We start from the raw sequence: 27,321 nt of genomic DNA, 5'->3' as shown, positions 1-27,321 counted from the left end.
ATATCTCAAAATTGTGTAACACTCTTAACATGATAAATATCAAAATATTTAAAAATCATGTTGCTTATTAAACTAATTCATAAAACTATGTACATTATTGAGGTCAAAGAGAATATCTTGCTATTTTTATGCAGTCATAAAAAATAGTTGCAGTCTAAATCATATTCAAAAGTTACAATGTGCTTAATTCAAATCTCATTCTTCCTTCCCAGGTTCAAGAATATTGAAAAAATCTACTTTATTTTTTACCAAAATGGATGTATTGATTCAGTAGTATAACACTCAAATTACAACTCTTACTTATGGAATTAATTATTTTAGGTAGTCTTAGTGAATCTAATAACATACAATATGCAAAAAGCTTCAAAGTTCACATGACCAAGCTTCAAGTTTCATCTTTCAGAATATTTTCAAACATTATTATATTTTAATATGAGACCTTGTACATTCACATTTCTGCCATATGCAGGTATATGTAATACATTTCTTTCTTATAATCAAATTTAAACTATATTTTATCTGTCTTAGTTGCCCACTAATGTTCTACCTTTTTCTATATAACTTGTATTTCTAAAATCTCCCATCAAAGAGCTATTTAATCATCAGCTTTATATTAGTGATTACAGTATGTGTATGTATTTCTTAACTTACTGATATTGCTCTTTTATTAATTTTACATAGTAGACATTTCATTCCTTGTGCATATACATATTATTCATAAGATGTTTACTCTTCTTATTAATTCTTGTATCACAAGCAATCTTGACTATATATACAATAATTTTGGCTTAATTTGAATGTGCATTTTTAGCCATTGTGAACTGCCTTTCTGATCTTAGCATCCTGACATTAGAATTTGATTACAGCATAAGAAAATGACAACTCACAGCCCACAGCAGCTGCTAGTTTCCTCTGTAGGTTTCCCATTCTTCTTAATTCTTTTAAACTGTTGTAATCAGTAACAAACATAAAACTTTACTTCTTTCCATTAATATGCAGAGGTAGAGTTAATAACAATACAGAATAAACCATCAACATTCAGCAAAATGTAAGCAAATTATATGTCAGCAACAGCTCATTAGAAAAAAATGATTAGAGCTATTGTTTTACCAATTCTTCCTTCTAAATAAATGTTTAAAATATGTTATTATGAATAGATTTATCACATATATACTTGAAAAAAGGAAGAAAGAAAAAAGAAAGTTCCTTCCTGTTTCACAGCTATCAGCGATGAACATTGATCTAGATTTTCTTCAAAACAGCTCGAGGAGCAAGCAGGAAGCAAAGCAAGCTAGAATCAAGCATTTTCACAAACTGGAACATTCATTTGTTCTTGAGCTTTTTTTAGGTCTTAATTGCTTCATAGACAATAGGCGAAAGGAATTTGTTACACAGGAACAAAAAAAAATAAAATCCCCAGCATTTTAACACTTCCAATTAGCATATTACTTGTAGCTGACATTCACTTAACCCACAAATGTACATACCATGCAAAGTTAAACAAATAAAGTAAAATACTTGTTATATAGTCATAAAGTTACCAGTTCTATTGCTTATACCTTAATGACATTCTCTTACTGAAAGTATTTGTTTAACATTTAGAAATATACAGATATCTTTCACTGTAAATATGGTAAAACTAATGATTTATATTCCTTATCATGAGTGCTTCTAGGCTTATTTACTGCTATATGCATACAACTTCTGCACATGTTCAGTGAAATCTACTGACAGGCATAGCTTAGCTCAATTAAGCACACGCACCCAGCCCATATGCTGCATGCCATGCACATCTTTCTCCAGAAAGTGATGACATTGCAATGAACCAGACTACCTCCATCCCCAGAATGAGTATGTATTTACTACTCAGTCATAACCTCCATCATTAGCTTCATCAGGGCAAGATCACTAGTTACGTAATATGGTTCTGTCTTCTACACCTCAAAATAAGTAATCTCAAAAGCTGCTTTAGAAAGCTGTTTTGGCATGAACTCACACACACACACACGCGCGCTTGTACCTATACTCATGCACAAATTGCACAACCATCATAGAATGAATGGAGTGTACTAAAGAATCTGTTATAGTTAAGGTTTTATCCTTTAGAACCAGTGAGCTGTCAATAAAAACTCAGGATTTGCAAATGCTTACTATGAGAGGAAAGCCTTACTGTGGTCGTTTTCCCCTCATTTTAAGACCTTCTGATTCTTAGTTCACCTTACCTCTTAGGTTCAGTGCTCATAGGGCCTCAGCACAGATCATGGCTAATATGAATTAGCCATATTCTATTTCCTGAAAATGCCAGTCGTTCACAATTTAAGTAACTTCATAAAAGTTAACTGGTGGAGGAAAAAAGTGACCACCATAAAACATGGCAGTCATTCATTTATCTTACAGGAGTATTTGTGGTGCAAGTAAGTTCATTAAAGACATGGGGGACTGTGAGTGTGCACATGTGAATGTGGAGTGTGTGTGTGTGTGTGTGTGTGTGTGTGTGTGTGTGTGTGTGTGTGTGTGTGTGTGTGTGTGTGTGTGTGGGTGTGTGTGTCTATGTAAATGCAGTGGAATGAATGAAGCTGCATAAATGTGTGTGTGTGTGTGTGTGTGTGTGTGTCTGCCTGAGTGATCATACTAGGGGGTTTAGTTATGGAATCAAGAGTTTGTGTGTGTGTGTGTGTGTGTGTGTGTGTGTGTGTGTGTGTGTTGTGTGTGTGTGTGTGTGTGTGTGTGTGTGTGTGTGTGTGTGTGTGTGTGTGTGTGTGTGTGTGTGTGTGTGTGTGTGTGTGTGTGTGTGTGTGTGTGTGTGTGTGTGTGTGTGTGTGTGTGTGTGTGTGTGTGTGTGTGTGTGTGTGTGTGTGTGTGTGTGTGTGTGTGTGTGTGTCGTGTGTGTGTGTGTGTGTGTGTGTGTGTGTGTGTGTGTGTGTGTGTGTGTGTGTGTGTGTGTGTGTGTGTGTGTGTGTGTGTGTGGGCATGTGTGAGTGTGTCTATTTGTATGCAGTGGAATGAATGAAGCTGCATAAATGTGTGAGTGTGTGTGTGTGTGTGTGTGTGTGTGTGTGTGTGTGTGTGTGTGTGTGGGCATGTGTGTGTGTGTCTATGTGTATGCAGTGGAATGAATGAAGCTGCATAAATGTGTGTGTGTGTGTGTGTGTGTGTGTGTGTGTGTGTGTGTGTGTCCATGTCTATATGTTTGCCTGAGTGATCATACTAGGGGATTTAGTTATGGAATCAAGAGTTTGTGTGTGTGTGTGTGTGTGTGTGTGTGTGTGTGTGTGTGTGTGTGTGTATGCAGTGGAATGAATGAAGCTGCATAAATGTGTGAGTGTGTGTGTGTGTGTGTGTGTGTGTGTGTGTGTGTGTGTGTGTGTGTGTGTGTGTATGTCCATGTCTATGTTTGCCTGAGTGATCATACTAGGGGGTTTAGTTATGGAAATCAAGAGTTTGTGTGTGTGTGTGTGTGTGTGTGTGTGTGTGTGTGTGCATGTGTGTGTGTGTCTGTCTATGTGTATGCAGTGGAATGAATGAAGCTGCATAAATGTGTGTGTGTGTGTGTGTGTGTGTGTGCTTGCATATACATGCATGTCTGTACATGTAAGTTTAGCACATGCCTTTGACAAAGCAATACATTAACCATTAGGGGAAATAGCACTACCTTCAGGTCTGACAGTGTTAGTGTTGGCTAGTGTGTGATTCACTGACTTGCTAATGAGCCAATAATGAGGTTTTTCTCGTTACAGCCAAAGATGTCTGAATCTTATTTATTCACTGTTGTAGTAATTGACTGAACTGCAGTGGGTAATTATTGCGAACAGTGAGCCTTTTTCTGAATTTTAGGGTCAGCCATTTTGACTTTGAATTGTAAAGGTCACTGAGCTATAGCTACCATTTCAGCTGATACAGTAAGTCATTCCCTCCAGTACAGCTCTTTTGAATGTGTACCTTTAACTCCCAGTGGGTGTGGCTTCAGCCTTTAAAAATGAAGTTATCACCTTATAGTTTTAGCAAACACTCATTGAGAGGGGTTAAATATCAATACAGTTGTGCTTTCCATCACATATGCTTCAAGACAAAACATCCTGGTACCTTGTACGTACCATGGTTTTGGAATTATTAATGCAAATATGAACAATCAGTATTTGACACCTAGAGGAGCAGTAGGAGGTCACTGCAGAGACGCCTGGAGGTGCACTCGGATGTGATGAGTTGGGCAGTAGATCAGAACACAAGCAGCTTTGATTCACCTTACTATTAATCTATTAATACTTTGATTTTCTATAAACCATTTAGTATACTGAAAAAAAAAAGTATATACACACACACACATAGACATATGTATATATATATATATATATATATATATATATATATATATATAGAATGCAGGATGCTGGAGTTAATCGCTTACTTTAACAAGAATATCCTTTGCATCTTTACTGATCCAGCGTGGGTAGTATGGATCATCCATACGAATCGACTGAAAGAGCTCTTCTTCATCATGACCATGAAAAGGTGACTGACCAATCAGCATCTCATACAGTAGTACACCAAAAGACCACCAGTCTACAGATGTGCCATATTTCTGACCGAGCAATATCTATGAACAAAAAAAAAAAAGAAAAAAGAAAAAGTTATCAATTAAAAGTTAAAAATAAATAAAATAAATATGTGACAATTACTTATTCAGTGTCATACTTAACAACTGGCATTCTATCCTTGCAGAAAATAAAAAATATTATCTGCATGCTTTATAAACCAGAAGCAAATCAATCCATGTTATGTGTTGGTCTGTTTCTTAAATCAACAGATGTTCATGCCATAAAATAGGGTTGAAAATGGCTGCATACACTTCTTTAGATGTGCAGCATTATCTTCCTTAGTCTAACAGTTACAAAGCTATCAGGGTTATATCTGTATGACTGAGAGTTTTCTGTGTGTGTGTGTGTGTGTGTGTGTGTGTGTGTGTGTGTGTGTGTGTGTGTGTGTGTGTGTGTGCACATCTATAAGGAACCTATTACACACTAAATACACATTTAGACAATCCTACAAATGCTCATGTATTGCCTTATGTGAGTGGAACACATATGCATTTATGCGTAACATTTGAATTACACTGTCTGACTGTCAGTCTTCCAGTGGGTGTGTATGTGCATATAAGGACCTGCATACCATGTACTTTACTATACACGTTCAGCATTTTGATGCATAGTCATGAATCAGATACCCTTCAACATCATACAGACTCAAAGAGGAGCATTTGTGTGTTTAAAACAGATTTGGATGCCACCATGATTAACCTAAGAATTTAAGAACACAATTACAATCAGTCATAAAGAAATCATTCTTCCTAACCCTTACTGATAGAAACAATAAAGTGGTAAATGGCATACTTATTAAAATAAAAGTGGTTACTTAAAGATTTGATTCTAGATATTACCAATGAGCTGAATGATAATATTACATTTTATTTACATGAACATGTACCAGTAACAAACAGGCGTGTAAACAGGAATATTCAACCAAAAAATAAAAACAACTTTGTGTCACAAATTTCATGAGATATCTAACAGACTTAAAAAAAAATAAATAAAAAGGCACTACTTAGCTTTCAAAAAATGCTCTAGTCATAAAACAAGTCTAAATTAAAAAATACAGCACTAATTACCTTTCTTATCAAATCATCCAGATCATATTATGAGCTTAGTTTGGTGGTGGAAGGCAATAGCAAGACAGAATTATAGTCTATTAGATAACTAGAAGGGATCATTTATGAATGCATACAATGAAGTGGTCACTCAGCCACAGCTCACCTGTAGATAAATCTTGTGCAAATGTCACAGGAAGCAAATAAATATGTCAGAATGTTTAAGATGCAAGGGGAACTGAAACAGACATGGCTCAAGTAAAGTTAAAATTCAGCTTCCTTGTGCTGAGACAACATATCTGCTGGTTTCCCCCTGAAAATCAAAGAAAACTACAACTAAACTCCTATCAGTCTTACCCAAAATGTTAACATGTGAACACATTCCTTACCATGGATTACAGCTTACAGTAATTCAGCCTAATCAATAAAAGGTCCTATCAATCACCCCTGACCCTTGATTACACCCTATAGTAATTCAACCTAATCAATAAAAGGTCCTGTCAATCTTACCCAAAATGTTAACATGTGGACACACCCCTGACCTTTCATTACAGCCTATAGTGATTCAACCTAATCAATAAAAGGTGTGCCACTCTCTACAAATTTTATACAAATCAGCTTGACTATTATTCTATGTAAATTCATGGAAAGAGCTTTACGAGATCTCAGCCTGAATGACACAGGGAAATTACTTCGTTCTGCTTGCTATTAAATAGTATGTGTTTGTTAAGGGCGAATGTTGCATTTTGATATTCTTTGAAGAGTAAACTTCAGTACTTGATGATGGATGGTCAGTGGTTACTGTCTAAGGCATTTGACATTGTTCCACATAAAGCAATAACCGACAAACTGAAAACACTGAATACTGGTCTATACTTATTTCAAGGGATAAAACTTATAAAATCATAAGTCGGAGCATGAGTCCAACAGAGAATAAATTTATTAGATTAAGCACTTTTGTCCAAATACAGAAAGCACATCATCAGATTTAAATCATACAGCAAGCATTTCTGTTTAAAACCAAGACACAGTCTTGTGATCAGACAGCATGTCAACTGATCGTATTGTGCTGTGCAATTTAAAAAGACAGTCTTCTCTAAAAGGTTACATGATGTTGTAGAGGTTGTTGTTGTTGTTGTTGTGACTTTCGGCTTTTCCTGGTTAGGGGACGCCACAGCGGAACTCCGGTCCGCTAATGATTGGTAGTGGATTTTTACGTACCGGGTTACCAGCCCTGACACACAACCTTCAATGAAGATACACCCATTCACGCATGTCTCCATGCAGAAGACGCTCTGAGAGTCGAACTGGACAGTGTCTTACTGTGAGGCGACAACGCTACCGCAGCACCACCACCGCAGACTATACATGATGTTATAAAGGTGAGAATTTAGCTTATTTTAATGTTGTTACCTTTATAACATCATGTTGTTACTTTTATAACATGATGTTATAAAGGTAACAACATTAAAATAAGCTAAATTGCAATAAATGTGTTGTATATAGCACAAATTACATTTTGTTTTAATTGCAAAAGGCAACATTTTGAATTTGTTTTCTAAAACCTTGCAAGGTGTGCTTTTTGTTTGGTCTGTAATATAATTATGTAACCTAGGCGAACATTGCTGAAACAAAAATAACCAGCGATTACATAATGAATAATTATAAATAGAAATAGCAATCATAACTTGGCAGTCCTTTAAGCTGCTAGTCAAAGAGATGTCATTTAGTCTTAGTTCAACTGTAATGTTCAGTCATTTCTGTCACACAGTCTTCCTGTATTCAGTGTGATCTCCCGCACCCCGATGGCATGGGCATCTTTTATAGTACAAAGAAAATAAAATGTTTAACATATTTGCATGTTAGAGAGTGCTTGTGCGGTGCATTGTTAATGCTACCATGTTTTATATAATAGCCATGTTCATATATCCTCCTTTCTGCTTTGCCTACATAATAAAGCTTACATCATAGGCAGGTTGCTAAATAAATCTCCCCCAGTGTCACAATAAAAATTACCTATACTTACTAAGTTTTTGGGGAAAACCACTCACCAAAATAGTAAGGTCATTAACAATATATCTATAGTATCTACTACATCCACATTTCTTCATGCACTGGTTGCTGGCCAGATTCTTGCTCTTAACAGTATGGTGTTCAGATTTAAAAACTATATTTAATATTCATATTCTTTCTGTACACAAATGGTTCTGATACCAGTTTTTGTTTCATTTCCTTATCAAAGGCCAATGACTAATTTGTTATATTCACCTCCCTGACATTATTAGCATACCTTGAAAAAGGAATGATCATTGCCTTAGATTTGTCAACACCTGATAAGTTGTTGGGGATGAAATTTTTGTTACCTACCTTCTCCCTGACTGACTCTCATTAAACATCTCAGCAATACATTTTTCTGACAAATTTCTGCTCTTTAAAATGTCTACAAGTTTATCCATTTCCATTTTGAACAACCTGTCATCAGAAATTAACCTTGAAATGTGTACCATCTAGCCTTTAATAAGGGACTTTTGACTGAGAGAGTGATGACTCTGAAACTGGAGATTAGCATTAGGAAAAGTAGATTTTCAAAAAAATGGTGAAACCAAAACAGTGGTTTATTTTGTCTTTGAAAACGGTGACATCCAAAAAATAAATTGTTTTATGCTTAATAATGTATGTGAATTTTAAAAAGAATGCAGTGTTTTTGATATAGTTAATAACATACTCCAGGGAAGTAACATCTCCTCTCTAAAAAAATAATATCATCTAAAAACAGGCATAGACATATACGTTTCTTAAATATTAAATTAAAAATAAAAATGCTCTCCCGGTGCCACAAAATAAAATTAGCACAAACGTGGGCTACGGATGCACTGATGGCAATACCTGAGAGCTTCTTTGGCTGATATAAAGTTTTTTTTTAATACTGAAAACAGAAAGCACTTAGAAGTGTTATGGGGAACAAAATAATTTGGAATTTTGGTCAGATTTAGCAAATTGGTTTATTGGCATAGTATTATAATCTTAAACCATATAATAGTCAGATTTCTGGCATTGATTTAAAATATAAAAATATTACAGTACAAATTGCATTGCTATATGCATACAAAGAGTAAAAGGATAGAAGAATTATTTGAATCAATTATACCATGGGGGATCATGAACATAGTATACTCAATGTGGGAGATGCAAATTGTAATCTATGAAAGAAAGATAAAGTCATAAAATAAAGAAATGATGAAGGTTGAGCATTTAATGTTATGTAATGAAAGAAAATTCACTTTTGTAAGACATTAAGTTAAGACAGAAATAAATATACATATTACATTCAGTAACTTTAAGAGAAATTCAAGGAGGAAGAATAACAGTAGATTTTCATACCACTATGAAATTTGGGAAAACAGAGAAAGTGATGAAAATATCAAAAAAAAAAAAAAAACCAAATAGAAAAAGGAATAAAGAAATTGAATGGATTAAATATTGATAAACATCATTTGAGTCTTGCAGCTGAGAAACCACTGGGCATAGTTGTTGGGTGAATATAAAATTAGATGTAGCAGAATGAACTGTGATGTGAAATATGACTGTTTAAAAAGGAAAAAAGTATGGCTATATTATATAAGCAATATAGGGTTAATAAAATATATATGATAAAGGAAATGGAATTATGTTAAGAAAATAAAAAGAGCTTAAAATGTATTAAAGAGACAGCAAAATTTAGTTAAAGAGAAAAAAGAAGCATCACTTTTTTAGGAAATAATTCTAAGAAGCAAAAAACTGTGATGGAAAAAGTCATACTGGTGGATGGTTATATAGTAAATAAACAAAAGGATATTGAAAAGGAGGTAGCTATTTTTCTGAAAAAGGTATATGAGAAAAATGAAGTTATGGAAATTATAAAATGGAATATGAAAGATATTAGCAATCAAGATAATGATATATTAAATAATAACATTGTTATGAAAAAAGTTCAAGATGTTTTATAAAGAGTAAATGAGGAAACATCACCTGGTCCTTATGGATTACATATATTTTACAACAATTTGGATCAGGATCAAATGGAATATGTATAAAATTAATTGATAATGGAATGTTTTATGGAAGAGAAAATATGCAACGGAACAATACAGTGAATAAGAAGGGAGATAAGGAATATTTGAAAAATTGGAGACTGATTGCACTTACAGATACAGATTATAAGATTTTTATGAAGAACTTGCAGAGTAGATTTCAGAACATATTTAGTAAGATATGAATAGAGAGAGTTTATAATCTTAAAGGAAGGCAAGTAAAACACACATTGGTAATGGAAAAGGAAATAATTTATAATATTGTAGAGCAGGATGATATCCTCAGGACTGCAGGATGTGATATTAATAAAGCTTTTGATAGTGTATCACATGATCAACATTGGTGTATTATGAAGGATTATAAAACTGAATAAAAAATAATACAAATAGTTAAATCTAGATATGGCATGAGTTCAATTAGAGCAGTAGTAAATGGCTGGCTTACACAAAAAATAAGAATAGAAAGAGAAGTGAGGCAAGCTGTCCACTTAGTAGTATTTTAATTTCTAGGGTAATAAGTACAATATGGTTTAATATAAATAGGGGATTTGAATCTGATTGTCAAAGGAAAAAACTTCAAAGATGAATTCACGTAAGGTTCAAGTAAGGCATCCTTTATTAACTTGCAGCAAGGAGACAAAGCATGCTGGCAGAATGGTTTGTCAGGACATTAATAATTAGTATGGCATTTTTATACAGTTCTTTCCATATTACACAAAAATGTTACTTCTATTGCTGACGTAGTTAGACACAGCTTCCTGTATTGTTCTACAGAAAATGTTACTAGACTAATTGCTGACTAGTTGAGAATAACTGCTGATCTACAAAACATTTGAGAAAAACAACCTGGCCTTGGGGCGTATTTTAGCCCACCACAAACTTTCAATTCTTCAATTGTGCAGTTCTAATATATGTGTTACATTTTGCCTAGATTCAAGGTACATTTCTAGCTTAGGTACAAGTAATGCTGACTACGGTTTATACTTTCAAGCATCCATTGTGCTCCTTATCAAAGCTTCTAACAGCTGTGTACTTTCTCATGGCATAAGCAGAAAATCAATAACTCTTTGTTAAGTCTCATGACACTAGTAGAAATGAAACACTTCTTGTTATTTGCTGACATTAGCAGAAAATAGAATGTTTCTTGTTAAGTTTCTAATAGCTGTGCAGATTCATGCAGTGTGAACAGAATAAATGTATTAACCCTTTTAAACCTTGATGCACTAAGCATGCATATTACTAATACATATTTTTCTAACATTTCTCCCCTTTTAATACTTTTATTCTACTTTCAAAATAAGCATAAACAGTTTTTTTTTTCTTCCCCTAACCTCTTCCTACTCAGGATTTGCAGTTAAGAGAGTCATTCAGTTTAAATTTATGAAAGCATTTTCAATTTTTCAACAATTCTTCAAGTTCAGCACCTTGGTATAAGGTTTCTGAAGCTGACATGTCTATAAAGTCTTTTAATCAGTCTTTTCATGCAGGGGATGCAGCAGCACACACATACCACTAGCAGGATCATTCTTACACAGATGGCAACCAGGATGTTCATTAGGATACTGCCCCACCCCCAAACAATCTCTGGAAAAAGTCAGTCAATGGATTTGGTCTCGGCTTGGTCATAGCCGACACCTGCTGAATTACCTCAAGGTGATTGTCTATCTTGTGTTTGTGATCAGGAATATACGAATGACACTCCTCCTGGATTAAAGCACAAGTACCTCCTCTCGCCGCTAGGGTGAAGTCAAGAGCCATGCGGTTTTGAAGCACTACAGTTCTCATGGCAGTCAGTTCATCAGTCACCAATTCTAGAGCAGAAAAGGTTGCATTGCTCATTATTTCGAGAAGTTTAGACAGTTTTCTCAGTTCCCAGACTGATTTTGTTGCTCCATATGCTGGCATCACCCAAGTCCATATGTGACAGTCTATTTTTCCCTAGGTTCACAGCATGATAGTTTTTCCAGCCCGCATTGATTTGCCCCACTGGGTTGACAGGTTTCTTGATTTCTCGTCGAACATTCCGAATTTTCCCCTGAGGTAAAACTGCTGTGTCTTGTATGGCTGGAACCAGGTACCCCAAATAACAACTGTCAGACCAATTCTCAGGTAACCACTTATATGCTTTCCTACTACATACAAAGTAGCAATCTTCTACTTTGGCAGTAACTTTACTATGTCCTGGCTCTGGATGAAACATTTTTTTTGTCAACTATAATCAGTTGTTTACAGAGGACAGCATTATGTTTTACTTCATCAGTTGTCCTATGCATCAGTTCAAAAAATGAATCATAGTTTGTGTTGCAATAGGAACCTGTGTTGTCAGTTTTATTGTAGCATCTATAGGGAACAGTCACATTGCAATTGCTCCAACCCACCTGAACTGTATCATTTTTGTAAAAACACACAGTCCCCTTCTGTCGAACAGACAAGTGCAATGCTACTTTATCTTGTGATGTGACATCTGATGTATCATAGACTAAGTTTTCCCGGGTCTTGTTGGTTCCTAGGGGGACTGAAGTTAAAAATAACCCCCTGTATGCTGTTGTCAAAGCTGTGCAAATCCAGCAATTCAAAACATTAAAGGTCTCAGCATGCACATATTTGATTTATTTATTTATTTATTTTTATTTATTTTACATTTGTTGACCGGGCTAGTCTAGCTGGATATATGTCCATTTTCAGTAGAGGCCCGGGGAGATAAGCTCCACTTATAAAACTTTACTGATGCTAAGTAAAAAAAACTATTAAGAACTACATTCAAATATAATAACATAATAAAAATCAAGTGGTATAAAAAGTAATGGAGTGAAGAAAGTATTGTAGAACATGACAACAAGAAGTATGCAATAAACATGTACATAGAGAGGGATAACGGAAAATAGATGAAAGGAAAGTGAACTTAGTCAGGGGTGAAGTAAGTCAGATGAACAAGAAGTAATGTTAGTCAGGATTGGTACAGGGGCACAGCCATTGTGTTTTGAGGTAAAGCTTGAGTTTCTTTTTAAAGAGAGGTTTTGAGGGAATAGATGAGAGTTCAGAGGGAAGCAGGTTCCAATATTTTCCAACAGTGTTTGAGAAAAGAGAGTCTCCGGCCTTGTTGTTTGACTTGTCAGTGTCTATAAGAAGTTTGTGCGCAGATCTCAGGGACTTTAGGTTGTGGTATGGGTGAATCAGGCTTGATAGTATAGGTGTTTTGTCAGGTTGATACAGAATTTGATGGGCTATGCTAAGCTGGTTAGTTATTAGTTGCTGTTGATATTCCAGCCAGCCTAGTTGTTTTAGATTAATACAGTGGTGGGTTCTGTAAGGGTTTCCTGTGGCACATCTGGCTATGTTGTTGTAGGAGTTTTCTAGTTTTGACAGATTTCTTTTTGATAATTTGGTAAAAATGGGGGAGGCATAGAGAAGGGGTGAGATAAGGTGGGAGTGGGCTATAGTTGTTCTAGATTCTGGAGTGAGGAAAGGTTTGATTCTGTAAAGAGAGCCTATTTTTTTGTTAATGCTTTTTAGTGTGTTGTTAATATGGGCATCGAAGTTAAGGTTGTTGTCTATGGTAATGCCTAGTAGTTTGGTAGTTGACTCTTGTGATATAGGTGTGCCATTTGTTGATGTTATAGTAAAATCAATGAGGGGAGATTTGATTGAAGGTGTAAAGAGGAGCAGTTTAGTTTTTTTAGGGTTGAGTAGTAGACAGTGCTGGGAAAATCAGTCTTCTACAGAGTTAAATATGTGTTGTGTGAGGGAGTGAAGGTGTGATACAGATGTGGCGGAACAGATAAGCGTTGAATCGTCTGCGTACTGTATGCATGTGGCTTGGGGAGCCACATGGTGTAGGTCATTGATAAATAAAGAAAATAGGAGGGGACCTAGTATAGACCCTTGTGGGACTCCAATGTTGACAGGTAGCAGGGATGATAGAGTGGAGTTCCAGAGTACTGCTTGATGTCTGTTTTGTAAGTAGGACTTAAACCAGTTAAGAGATTGGGTATCAACTGAAGTGGATTGGAGAATGTGAATGAGTATTTGGTGGTTGACCATGTCAAAGGCTTTGGATAGATCTAAGAAAAGTGCTGAGGAGAGGGTGTTATTGTTACGATTTTTATTGATTGTGTCTGTAAAGGAGAGGAGGGCAGTGGTGGTACTGTGGGATGGTCTGAAACCGTGCTGGGTGTTAGAGAGTAGGTTATTATGGAGAAGGTGTTGAAGCAATTGTTTGTGTATACACCTTTCCATGATCTTAGATAAGGGCAAAAGAAGGGCTATGGGGCGGTAATTAGATATTTCAGTAGAATTTCCACCCTTATGGAGTGGGATAATGTGGGAGATTTTCCAGAGTTTAGGGACATATCCTTCAGTGATGGTTCTGTTGATCAGAATTGAGATTGGTAAGGCTATTGCTTTAGCTGCTAATTGCAAGTATTCTGCGGGTAACAGGTCAGCAGAAGGAGTACATGGTTTGAGTTTTTTAGAAGGAGAGAATATAAGTAGTTGGGACTGGTTGGAAGTGAAAAGTAGGGGTGGGTTTAGGTTGCTCATTGACATGTGTGCATTTTTGATGGGAAGTTGACTTGCTAAGATTTGAATAGTTTCTATGAAGAAGGAATTAAAGGAATTTGCTGTTTGGTTGGGGTTATTTATGTCAGAGCCTTGTGGGTTGGCTGTGACAGGTTTACTTGGCTGTAGTAATTGGTTTATGGTTGCCCAGAATCTTTGGGGGTTGTTTTGGGGAGAATGTTGTGGTTTCAGGTAGTAATTTTTTTTATCGTTCATTATTAACTTTTTGGTCTCATTTCTTAGTTGCTTAAAGTTTTGGTAGTCTGTGGTGTTTTTAGTTAAGCAAGATTTGTTCCAGGCTTTATTCCTGAGAGTGATTTTTTGTTTGGTTTCTATTGATAGCCAGGGGGCAGGTTTAGTCTTGATTCTGATGGAGCGTGTGGGGGCATGATAGTTGAGGATAGTTAGAAACTTAGCATTAAAGACATCAACAGCTTCATCTAGTGGAAGATGTTTTAAGGGTGTCCAGTTGCATGCTTCTAGTTCATTTTGAAACATCTCCACGTTTGGATCTGATTGTTCTGGTTATTATTTGGGTAGGAGGGTTGGTTTTAAGCCTGATGATGTAGGTTAGTAAGTGGTCACTTATATCATCAGGGAGTGTTCCTGTTTTATAGGTATGGGGTTGGTTGTTGGTGAGTATCCAGTCTATGGTACTTTCTTTTTTGTTAACTTTATTTATTCTAGTGGGGGAGGTGATGGTCTGAGAGAATCCATAAAGGTTAATATGGCTAGTAGGTTGTTTGTTGTTACAAGATTCCCAATCGATGTTAACATCACCTAAGATGATTATCTCTTGGGGTAAGTTTAGTGATAGCCAACATAGGATCTTTTCGATGGTGGAAATGTTATTACCTGGGGGTACATAGATGCAGATAATATAGATTGATTTGACTGGGTTTATTTCTAGTTTGGTAATAAGAAGTTCACCATTTGAGTTCTGGGGAGGTTTTTGGTGGTATGTGGTTATGTGAAGGTTAGATTTAAATAATATGGCAATACCTCCACCTTTTTTTGATTGTCTGTCGAGACGTAAGATGTTATAGCCAGGTGGAATGATTTCCTTGATTGCCTGGTAAGTGTTGAAGTTTGGGTGCCACACTACGTGCAACTCTCCACACATTCAGTTCAGTTTGTGTGGCTGGGAAAAGGAATGGCCACAACAAAAAGATTATTGTCACTAGTACAGTCAACAGGATTATGCAATACTTCTGAGGAAACGGTTGTTCTGCATTCCTGTTGTCTCCGACTCTTCCGAATAGGTACATCTGGATCTTACTGGATCCTGTCATCTTTATTTCAGACATGTGTTCTTACTCTCTGCCCTAATAGGACCTTCAGCACCGATGGTTTCTTCACTGGGGTTGAGACGGATCAGTCCTATTGATCTGACCCTCCTTTGTAGCCAGACTTTGTGCTGAGGGCCCCGATGGAGAGGTAAGATTTTTGTCCAGTTCAAAGTTTTTAACTAGTTTGCAGTGTGTCAGGTGGATCCACAAAGCTCGCTCTGCTATCTTGACTGCAGTGGGTGTTGAAAGAAGCACCTAGTATGGACCTTCCTACCTTGGTGATGACCAATTCTTCTTCTTTATGGCTTTTACCCACACCCAGTCCCTGGGTGTCACTGCCACCTCTGATGTCTCAGTTTGTTTTCTATCTGAAACAGAATTTGACTGCAACAGATGTTTAGAATTCATGACTTTCTTCATATATTCAGCTAGTGTAAAATCAGCTTCCTGGTCTGAGGAAATGAGAAGTTTCCACTGGGGTGTATAATAAGCCCTTCCAAATAGTTTTTCAAAAGGAGTCAGTCCTTTTGCAGTCGGAACAGTTCGCATGCTCAACAGCGCCAGGGGCAAACAATGCAGCCAATTCTTTCCTGTCTCAGCTATTAACTTTCTCAATTTGTTTTTTAATATACCATTATGCCTTTCAACTAGCCCTACAGATTGCAGATGGTATACACAATGATTTTTTAAAGAAATACCAAAATGCTTACTTAACTGCTATATGGTTTGGTTTACAAAGTGTGTACCATTGTCACTGTAGATCCTTTCCGGAATGCCGAATCTAGGGATGCTTTCTTTCACAAGTACTTTTGCTACTGTGGCTGCATCTGGATTTTTGGTTGGAAAGGCTTCCACCCATCTGGAAAACATATCTACAATGACAAGACAATACTTCTTATTTTCACATTTGTTCAATTCTATGAAATCCATACAGATAGTGTGAAATGGATATGGTGGTGTAGGGAAACTCCCTTGCTTGGGCTTTAATGCCCCTTGTGCATGATGTTTGTTGCAAATTTGACACGTCAAACAGAATTTTTTAGAGTAGTTTGTAAATCCGTATGTTGTGAACACCTGGTTCACAAGCTGTACCACCCCCCCTGTTGAGACATGGCACTGCCCATGGCTCAACAAAGCTGCATATCTAAACAAATTAGATGGTAGTATCAGTTTCCCTTCTTTAGAGATGAACAGCCCCTTTTCGAGAATTGCTCCTCGTTTTACCCATCTTTGTTTTTCAGGTTGCGTAGTGAGTGTCTGCATTGTTTTTAACATTTCTAAGTCTAAAATCTCAGAGGGTTGTAGTTCCTCATTTAAAAGAAATACTTCTGTGGCTGCTTGTTTTGCAGCTGTATCAGCTTTCACATTACCTTTTGAAATCCTATCTTGTTGTTTGGTGTGAGCTTTGCATTTACAAATGGCTACTTTCTGAGGTAATTGAATAGATTCTAAAAGATCTTAAATAAACTGTGCATGATTTATAGGTTTGCCAGTAGATGTTATCATTCCTCGGTTTTTCCACTGTTGCGCAAAAACATGTACAGTAGAAAAAGTGTACTGGCTGTCAGTAAAAATGTTTACACATTTACCCTTTGCTAAGGTACATGCTCGTGTCAAGGCAAGCAATTCTGCTGCCTGTGTAGATAAATTGTGTGGTAAAGGTTTTGCTTCTATAATCTCAGTGTCAGAAACTACTGCATATCCTACTAGGTTCTGTCCTGCAGGACCACTTTTGCACGAACCATCCACGTTGTATGTCACCTTGGCATCATCCAAGGGGACATCTGTGAGATCTTTTCTAGGTAGTGTCTTTTGCTCAATTACCTGCAGGCAGCGGTGTGGTGCATCATCTGCAGGGTCGGGAGCAGAGTAGAAGGGTTAGTGTCTTTTGCTCAATTACCTGCAGGCAGCGGTGTGGTGTGCCATCTGCAGGAGTCAGGAGCAGAGTAGAAGGGTTCAAAGTCATGCATCACTCAATTGTCATGTGAGGTTGGCTCAGCAATATAGTCATAAAGGAAAGATGTCTAGCACGGTAAAGATATGCCACCTTTTCTTGTAGTAAAATAATTGCAACTGCATGAGGCACTCTCAAAGTGAGAGGGTGGAATAAGACTACTGAGGCCGAAGCCTGTACTGCCATTGCAGCTGCAACTACTGCTTGTACACAGTGGGGTAAGGACCGTGCCACTGGGTCTAGTTGTGATGAATAGTAAGCAATTACATTAAAGCCCAATGCTTATCCCCATGCTGTTGTGTTAACACTGATGTCATATAACCTTGCTTACAGTCTACAGTTTGGAAAAAACGTTTATGGTAGTTTGGTAATCCTAGAACTAATGAGGATGCTATTAACTGCTTCAGTTTGCAGAAAGCAGATTCTGCTTCTGGTGTCCATTGTAACAAATCCTGTGCTGCCATAAGCTTCTTATATATGAGGTCAGTCAGAGGTGCAGATTCCAAAGCATAGTTTGGAATCCAGCTCCGGCAGAAATTAGTTGTACCCAGGAAGGACATAATTTCCTTCTTGGTAGTGGGTTTTGGTGCTTGCAATATTGCTACTTTTCTGTCCTCATCTAATGTTCTACCTTCCTTGGATATTACATATCCCAGGTGTTTGACTTGTTTTTTCCAAAGCTGCAGTTTATTTTTATTTACCTTATGTCTTTCAGCGGCTAAGAATCATAATAGCACTATGGTATCTTCTCTACAATCTTGCTGGGTGGGGGCGGCCAGCAAGATGTCATCAACATAAAGTAAAATCTGACTGCCTCTTGGTGGGGTGAATCCCGCCAAGTTGCTTGCCATTTCTTGTGAGAATACTGTTGGACTTTCACAATACCCCTGTGGTAGTCGCGTATATGTATACCTTTTCCCCTGAAATGTGAATGCAAACCAATACTGGCTGTCAGGGTGTATTGGTATCGAAAAGAATGCATTGCTGATGTTTACCACAGAAAAATATTTCTGTTGAGGTTTTAAATCATTCAACAGGGTGTGTGGGTCTGGCACTGTAGGTGCCCTTGGTATTACTGCATCATTTACAGCTTGTAAATCTTGGACCATACGCCATTCTCCATTTGCTTTTTTAACTGGAAATAAGGGTGTGTTACATGGTGAATTGGGAGATTCTACTAGTATCCCTCCTTTAAGTAAGGCTGCTATAATAGGCTTTATCCCTGCCTCTGCATCTTTTCTTAAGGGATACTGTCTTTTCTGTGGTCTAAATGCTGACTTTGGCGTGATAGTTACTGGTCCCGCTGTACGAATAAGTCCTACATCTGACTTTCCTGTTGACCAGAGAGTCTCTGGTATATTCTGTAAGGCATTCTCTTCCTCCTTCAATAGGAGTGCTAATCAGCTGTCCTTGCTAGACTGCAAGTGCATGGCTGGGTGGGTCTGAGTTATCCAATTCAACTTCTGTATTTGTATTCCCTGTTATGACAGTTCTAATTCTGTTTCTCCCGTCTCGTGACTTTTTCTCCTAGGTCTGCCCATTCTATATTTTGTTCTTGGTTAAGCTAACATGTGGTAATTGATTAGATTTATAAAGTGTAAAGAACTCCTGGGGCAATGAACAGCTGGCTACACTGTTCCCTTCTGTGTCCCAGTACAGGTTATGTAATATCAATCTGTTTGCATGATTTTTAAACAATTCTTGCTCATATTCCTTGTCAGGTCCTGGTGTGTTAGAATAATACAGGGTACAGTGCAACAGGTGTTGCTTATCAATGTCAAGGGAGGGGAACTTGCTGATGGCTACATTCATTAATTTTTCAGTCACAGTCCCTGGACCAGTCGTTACCAAGTCCTGGCTGTACCAATAAAACATTTCACCCTCCGATTGTACTGCAAAGGTATCAATTTGTCGCTGTGCTTCCATACCCTGCATGGTTGGGACTACTGCTATACCGAATAGTTGCATGAGGTCTCTGCCCAAGAGGTTTACCGGGCATTTTACAGAAACAACAATTTTGCTTTTCTGAGTCAATCCTGAAACTGGATCAGTTATTGCAATATTATGGGAGAGGGGCTCCCGATACAGCTGTCCATTAGCTGCTTTTACCAGTATGTAATCAGGTGACTCCGTGTTTTCTGGTAGTTTGGAGGGATGTATCAGGATTCGTGATGCCCCTGAGTCACAAAAGAATTTGACTTCCCTCCTTTCTATCAAGAGTGTAACTTCTGGTTTCATGTCTGCTAAATAGAGCTCCAAGCTCAATAAAGCTAGGTCTAATATTTCATTTTCTTCATTGTCACTAACTTCTTGCACTTCCTCTATGTCTTCTGTCACATCCTCTACTCCCTCTATCACATTCTCATTTGTCCTTTCTTCGCTATCCTCTTCTAGTGACTCCTGACTACCATATAGTCAGTCCTCAGCCTCCTTGTCTTCCGTTGTTGCCTTCTTGTTTTTCCTGCATTCCTTTGCCAAGTGTCCCTTTTTACTGCATTTAAAACATTCACCCCTTTTCTTTCGCCCTTCAAAGTCCTCTGATAGTTGATCAGATTGTTTGTTTCCCTGGGCATTTTTCTTGCCCTTTTTCACGGACTGTACTACATAAACGTCTGCTCCATCTTCTACAGAAAATACTTGAGCTTTCTTTTTGCTATTAAAATGCCTTTCGGCATGCCTAGCATATTCAAGTAATGACTGTAACCTGCTTGTACGATGGTCTACCATGTGTTTTATAATAAAAACTGCTTATAGGTGTAATAATGCCCTTTAAAAATGCATTCTTAACTGCTGTTCATATGGGGAATCTTGTGTTTGATCGTCAGGAACCTGCATTCCACAGTGGTTGTTAAAACATTCTAATAGTCTGGCATAATACCGGTCAATGGTTTCACCTTCTTGTTGGATGCATTGATTAATGCAAGTCCAGTCTGCCCTAGGCTTCCATTTTTCAGAGATGCAGTCTGTAAGACCTTTTACTCTGTTGTCTAATTCTGCGCTGCTATGTGGGAGGGGTCTTTGTGTAGCGTCATGGGGATTCCAGTTGCCACTAATCATGTGCCAATCTGGCCCCACAATTTGTCTAACTACTTTTTCTACCTCTTCTCCATTTAGGTTATAACTCAGCCTCATTCCTTGCAAATCTTCTGAGAATTTTCTAAAATTAACTTTCAGATGGAGAATTCCCTCAGTGGCTTTCCAGATATCTTCCAGAGTCCAAGGTCTATACACTAAAATAGTTGGGTCCTGATTATCTTGTCCTGCCTGAGGATTGGGTACTTCTATAAGTGGGCATATTTCTTCTTCACTCATAGATCGTGAATTCTTAACCATTTGATATAATTCGATGCCTTCATTTGAGTTACCTGCCATTGTTCGAGACCTGGTCCCGATGGGATCTCTAATATACGGTTTTATTTTCATAATGCCTCTTTCTTCAGTGACCACAGGATATCGTGGGGGTGGACTAACCTGTTCACTTGCTTCATATTCTGGTAAGGGAGGCAGAGGGGCTGATGCTATTACTAAGTTATTGTCCTCCTTATCTAAAAACATTGTTTTTGAATTTTTGTTCTTTTGTTCCCTACGGTTTACTTCCTCAATCCACCTGTGTGCCTGAGGAATTCCTATTTTATGTTGCTTTTTTACCCGACCTTTGGAATCAGTTTTGAGCTGTTTGATAAGTTTGATAAGCAAGGATTTTTCTAATTTTCCATCAAATTCATATTTATTAACCCATTTTGAATAATATTTAATATTGTCAGCACGCTGCGACTGCATGTATTTTGCCTCTTCTGTTAACGGCAGATTTTGGGGTCTTTTTGTGCAATTATTACCCATTTTGTTCTACCCTTTTGATCGTTACGTAACCTCATCGTTTTTTTAACGTGGTACCACGGATTTTGTTATAGTCTCTTCAGAATGACTGCCTACTTATTCTGTTTCTCCTGATCTATTACAAGACAGTAATCTTTTCTGTCCCTGACTTGTAAGCAAAAATACAGTCTTGACAAAAACAATACAAATCTGGTCCCTGATCTAAAACAGAAAACAGGAAAAAGCAGATTCACCTTACCTGAGCCTACGTGATTGATCACCTGATTTGTGGAGACCCGTCCTTCAGTCGGAGATCAGAAAGTGGCTGGCCTCTTTTGGACAAAAATTCAGTCGGAGGGCTTTTCAAAGAAGAACCGATTTGGTTTCTTCCCCATACGGTTTCAACCACCTGGCCCATCTGATCTGAGGTGAAGAGAGTGTTCCAGTCCGAAGGACCAATCTGTCAAAGGAAAAAACTTCAAAGACCAATTCACGTAAGGTTCAAGTAAGGCACCCTTTATTAACTTGCAGCAAGGAGACAAAGCATGCTGGCAGAATGGTTTGTCTGGACATTAATAATTAGTATGACATTTTTATACAGTTCTTTCCATGTTACACAGAAATGTTGCTTCTATTGCTGATGTAGTTAGACACAGCTTTCTGTGTTGTTCTACAGAAAATGTTACTAGACTAATTGCTGACTAGTTGAGAATAACTGCTGATTTACAAAACATTTGAGAAAAACAACCTGGCCTTGGGGCTTATTTTAGCCCACCACAAACTCTCAATTCTTCAATTGTGCAGTTCTAATATATGTGTTACATTTTGCCTAGATTCAAGGTACATTTCTAGCTTAGGTACAAGTAATGCTGACTACGGTTTATACTTTCAAGCATCCATTGTGCTCCTTATCAAAGCTTCTAACAGCTGTGTACTTTCTCATGGCATAAGCAGAAAATCAATAACTCTTTGTTAAGTCTCATGACACTAGTAGAAATGAAACACTTCTTGTTATTTGCTGACATTAGCAGAAAATAGAATGCTTCTTGTTAAGCTTCTAATAGCTGTGCAGATTCATGCAGTGTGAACAGAATAAATGTATTAACCCTTTTAAACCTCGATGCACTAAGCATGCATATTACTAATGCATATTTTTCTAACACTGATATATACTGTACACACACACACACACACACATATATATATATATATATATATATATATATACACACACACACACACACATATATATATATATATATATATATATAGAGAGAGAGAGGGGGGGGAGAGTTGGGGAGCAATTTATATACCATTAGTGATATCTTACGCAGATAATATTGCAGTAATTGCAAAAAATACGTATTAGTTGGCAGAAATTGTAAAAAGTTTGGAAGTCTGAAATTTGTAGGATTAAATATAAATAAATGAAAATGAGGATTTGGGGCAATAGAAAGAAAAAGAATTGCAGTGTGGAAATTAGATATTACAGATCATGAATATAAAAAAAGAGTATGGGATGAGAAAATAATGGTTAAATTTTATTATATTAAACGATGGGAGGAGTTAAAATCAGAAGTAAAGTTAGCTTTAAAAAGAATGAAGATTTAAGAACTGGTATGCAGAGCAACATTTTTATTTGGAGATTAAGGTTTAAAAATGTGATGGTTAGGGGGTTATGTATTACAAGGAAGTAGAGGAAAGATTGTGCTGTAGGGCTATAGGTGAAAAGTAATTGAAATTATAGTTCTTTTTTTTTGCATGCCCACTGGTGATGACATTATGCGGAGCAATAAAAAAGAGTGAATGGGGAAATAATATGGAAAAATAACATATAGTTATTATGATGAAAATAAGAGTGATCAGGATGACAAAGATAGAATTTATATAAGCATTATTTATAATACCTGGCAAGCAACAACTTTAGAAGTTTATTTTAATAAACATTGGTATTTGGATAAAATTATCTGGAAGATAACATCTTGGCTGAGGCAGAAGGAGAGGGGATATAAAAGCTTAAGTTATAAATATGGTTTTATTTATTTATCAATTTAGATTTTTTATATATTTGTTTATTGCTATGAATGTAAATAGGAATGGTCATGTATGTATTTATTAGTATATTTGTTTAAGTATTTGTTTGTATGTTTGTTGTTTTCTGATGGAAATGCTTTTCTGATTGCATGGTTGATAATAACCTTTACTCTTTTCAATAAGTGCCATCAGTTCATTTAAATCCCCCCTAAGCTACTACTAACTCAAGCAGATGGGCTGTCAGTTTCATAGACTCACAGGAATATACTAGGCTAATGACCACTGAGGCACTTATAGCCTAGCCAAGCATCTCAACTATATCATGCAAGTTTGTATGCCTTAAAGGTTATTTTAATGGGTATATATAAGCAGAGGCAAGATACACAGGCTGCTTCTGTTTATTGGATACATTGGTGCTAGACCTGTGGTATATTTCTGATTTTCCATCCACTGGTCCAGGTTTCTATTGAATAGGGTTAGGAAAAGGCTCTGCTTAGTTTGTTTCAAAGAAGGGGAATTCTATGAGACATATACCTGTCCCTAAAACATCTACTTTTAAATCACTAGATTGAATAATTCTGATACTATTCATTTTTTGGATATGCAAGGAGCACATCAGAGTGGGATCTAAGGATGCACTGCATCCAGGCATAGATCACCTCTCAACAGTCTATAGGAAACAGAGTTTAGAGATAGGGTTTTGAAAAAATCTATATAGGACATGCTGTTTACTCCCTGTATTCTTTTTGGGAGGAACATCTGTGGACATTCTATGTATTGCATATGCCTGAACAGATGCATACCAAAGGGTCACTGTACTCAATGAGGGGGTCTGATGAGGACTAAATACAGTGTAACAATGAATTCCTTGGACCTAGATGTCATGCCCTTGCACCTAAGTTGGGCAACATAAAGTGCTTTTTGCACTACCTCTGACATATGTTGGTCAAAAGCCAGGTTACTATATACACACATACCCTACTCTTAGGGGGTGTGTTATTGATGAAGTAATTTCCTAGGGCGGATGACTTCCCAATTTCCTGTAGGATGTTAGTGTCTTGGTTCTTGGTAGGATTCTATGACTGCTCCTAGTCTGTAGTTATCTTCAAACTTGGTCAGCCAGAGGCCCTTGACAATGGCCTTGACTTCAGAGAAGTAGATGCCAAAAAGAAGTGGACCAAACACTGAGCTATGAGGCACTCTGTTAGTGACTGGCCTTTTTGTGGAAGTGGCCTCCTCCACCCTAATTTCCTGGGTCCTATTTGAAAGCCAGCTGGCTATTCAGTGCAAACCACAGGGGGTTCTGCCTATACTTGTTAGTTTGTTTACAATGTCAGAGATGGGTATTGCATCAAATGCCTTAGCCAGGTCAAGTTAGGCAGTATGCCCCATTTTGCACTTATCCTTGAAAAATATTCTTAAATGCATAATTCTTGGCATACGATATACCAACACTGAAAAAACACTGTAATATATAGTTGTCAACCATGACATGATCAATCAGGAAAAAAAGGGTTATCTGAATCAATGCAATGATAGAATGCAGTAAAGTATGTCTCTGTGTGTTATACATCAACTGGATTACTGCAGGAATGAAAAATGTCCTTTGAACTTAATGGGTCTCTCGGCAATGCTGACACTCCACCTGTATGTGGGACTAGATATCACAGGTAGTACCAGGTGGGAAACCAGACTACCTGCAGTTTTGAACTCCATATACAGGTGGAGCTATACTGGGATCACTCACTAGCACATTTTGGTTGAATGTGAGCTGTCCCTAAAACTCATGTGGAGATGGCTTGCAGTGTTCTGTATTCAAAAATAGATTTAATTTTTTAGTGGACTAAAGGACCTACAAACCTGCCCCTCAATTCTGACAGGAAAATGCATGACACCCTACAATTAACTAGTAATTATAGTTAACCTTCTAAATTTCACATTGACAACACACCCCTGAAAGTTGATCCCATTGTTAGGGATCTGGGAAGCTATATTGACAATGAACTGTTCTTTCATCACCACGTATCCAGTGTTGTAAGGAAGTCCTTTTTCATTACAAAACTTATATCCAAAGGTGTTGCTTCCAGATCCAGGAAAGAAATCATTCCACTGTGCTCTGCACTTATTAAGCTGATCATTGAGTATAATGCCCCTTTTAATATGTATCAACACTTCTCACTAAAAAAAAAAAATCAAAGGCCTAAATCATAAAAGCGATGCAGATCATCTCAAAGCCATGTCCCTCTTCTCAATATCATGCAAGCTACTGAGAGGTGACATTTGCCTTGCATATAGAGTTTCAACAGCCCCAGTTCTATCAGAACTATTACACATTCACAAGTCCAATGGTATCATAAACACCCACTCAAGGGATCTCAGTCCCTTTTGAAAAATAAATAGAGCATGTTATAGAGCTAGCTTTGTATCACAGAGAATGCAACTTCTTTTTTTTTTCAAAACAATTTTTATTGATTTTAATTGCAATATAATACAATCACATAAAATCATGAGAGATAAAGAAAAAGTGAATCTAAAATTTTAACATATATATGTCGCACGTGTGTGTGTATATATATTTTTTATATATATATATATATATATATATATATATATATATATATATATATATATATATAATATATATATATATATATATATATATATATATATGGGTCTACCTGACAACACCGACGCACTACAACACCGACAACACATAACCGAAAGTTCACAAACACGAAACCTCACATGCCCGACACACCATAATCCCGACAATCAACAAACAAAACAAATCCCCTGTCCAAAAAGCACACCAAAATCCTTACAAACCCACACTAAACCTTACATACACAACTATCTATAAACTTAACCCAAACCCTAACCCTAAGGTCCATCACTATCGCACACTCACATAACCCGCGCCCTAACCCTAACTCACTTAACCCACCTCTATCCCTAGAGTCCGTCAATATCGCACACTTACCTTACTCGCACCCTAACCCTAATGTCCGTCACTACCACATACTTACACAGCCTTTTCACATGTCAGTGTTCTCAGCGTCGGGGTTTTCATCCGTCGGTCATCTCAGTTTTCGATCTTCTGGTGTCGGTGTTCTCATCGTCGGCGTTGTCAGCTTTCTGCGTTGTCAGGTAGACCCATATATATATATATATATATATATATATATATATATATATATACATACAGAAATTAACAAATTTATAAAAACTGAAGTATATACAAAAATATCCAGTGAAATCAGTAGAAATAAACTATTATTTTCTGTTTATATCATTATATCATACAAATAAGAAAGGAATGAATAAAATGCACTCATTATAAAAGTTAATACTTTTTCAACAAGTTTTGCAGATTGACCCAAAAATGATGATCATATGTTTTTCTAGTTGTTCTAACATTATGGTTTTTAATTGTAAATTACATACATCATTTAATAGATTTTTGAAGTCAGAAAATGTAGGAGAAGATCCAGATATCCAATTCTTTGTTATGGATTTCCTAGCCACTGCTAGTATTGCCCAATGTAAGGAGTACTTTATTTTTCTAACACATAGTGGAACAGGTGTATTAAATATAACCAAGGATTTGCTTAAAATAAAGTTATCAGTGAAAAGTGCCTGTAGTAAATCATTTACATTTCCCCAAAAGATGTTTAAAGTTAGACAATCATAAAACATATGAGCCCAATTTATGTCTATATTTGATTTACATTTATTACATATATTTTGTTGTTTGTTCATTTTGTCCATTAATTGAGGAGTGTAAAATGACCTGTTCATGAATTTCCACGTATATAGTTTCCATCGCAAAGAAAAAGTTGTTTTTCCTGCTGATTTTAATATATTTGCCTTGTCTAGATCAGTCAGAGAATTATTATTAATTAAACTATAATAGTTCCAGTAGTTTTGTGGGCTAATTTTGTGGGCAACTAAATGTTTCTT

General features: G+C 36.8%; 1 protein-coding gene across 1 annotated transcript in view; it reads right to left on the bottom strand.

The window, feature by feature from the left end:
• The window catches only part of PRKCQ (protein kinase C theta), a 537,712-nt gene that overhangs the window by 88,373 nt on the left and 422,018 nt on the right, over positions 1 to 27,321 (bottom strand). Inside the window, exon 14 of the mRNA XM_044087168.1 lies at positions 4,406 to 4,594. Coding sequence (XP_043943103.1) covers positions 4,406 to 4,594 — 189 coding nt within the window. The remainder of the gene's footprint in view (positions 1 to 4,405; positions 4,595 to 27,321) is intronic.

Source organism: Protopterus annectens, chromosome 11.part0, assembly GCF_019279795.1.
Source record: "Protopterus annectens isolate FY-2018-M chromosome 11.part0, PAN1.0, whole genome shotgun sequence".
Lineage (NCBI taxonomy): Eukaryota > Metazoa > Chordata > Ceratodontiformes > Protopteridae > Protopterus > Protopterus annectens.
Note: the sequence above shows the minus strand (reverse complement) of the source record. Positions and strands in the feature narration are given on the sequence as shown.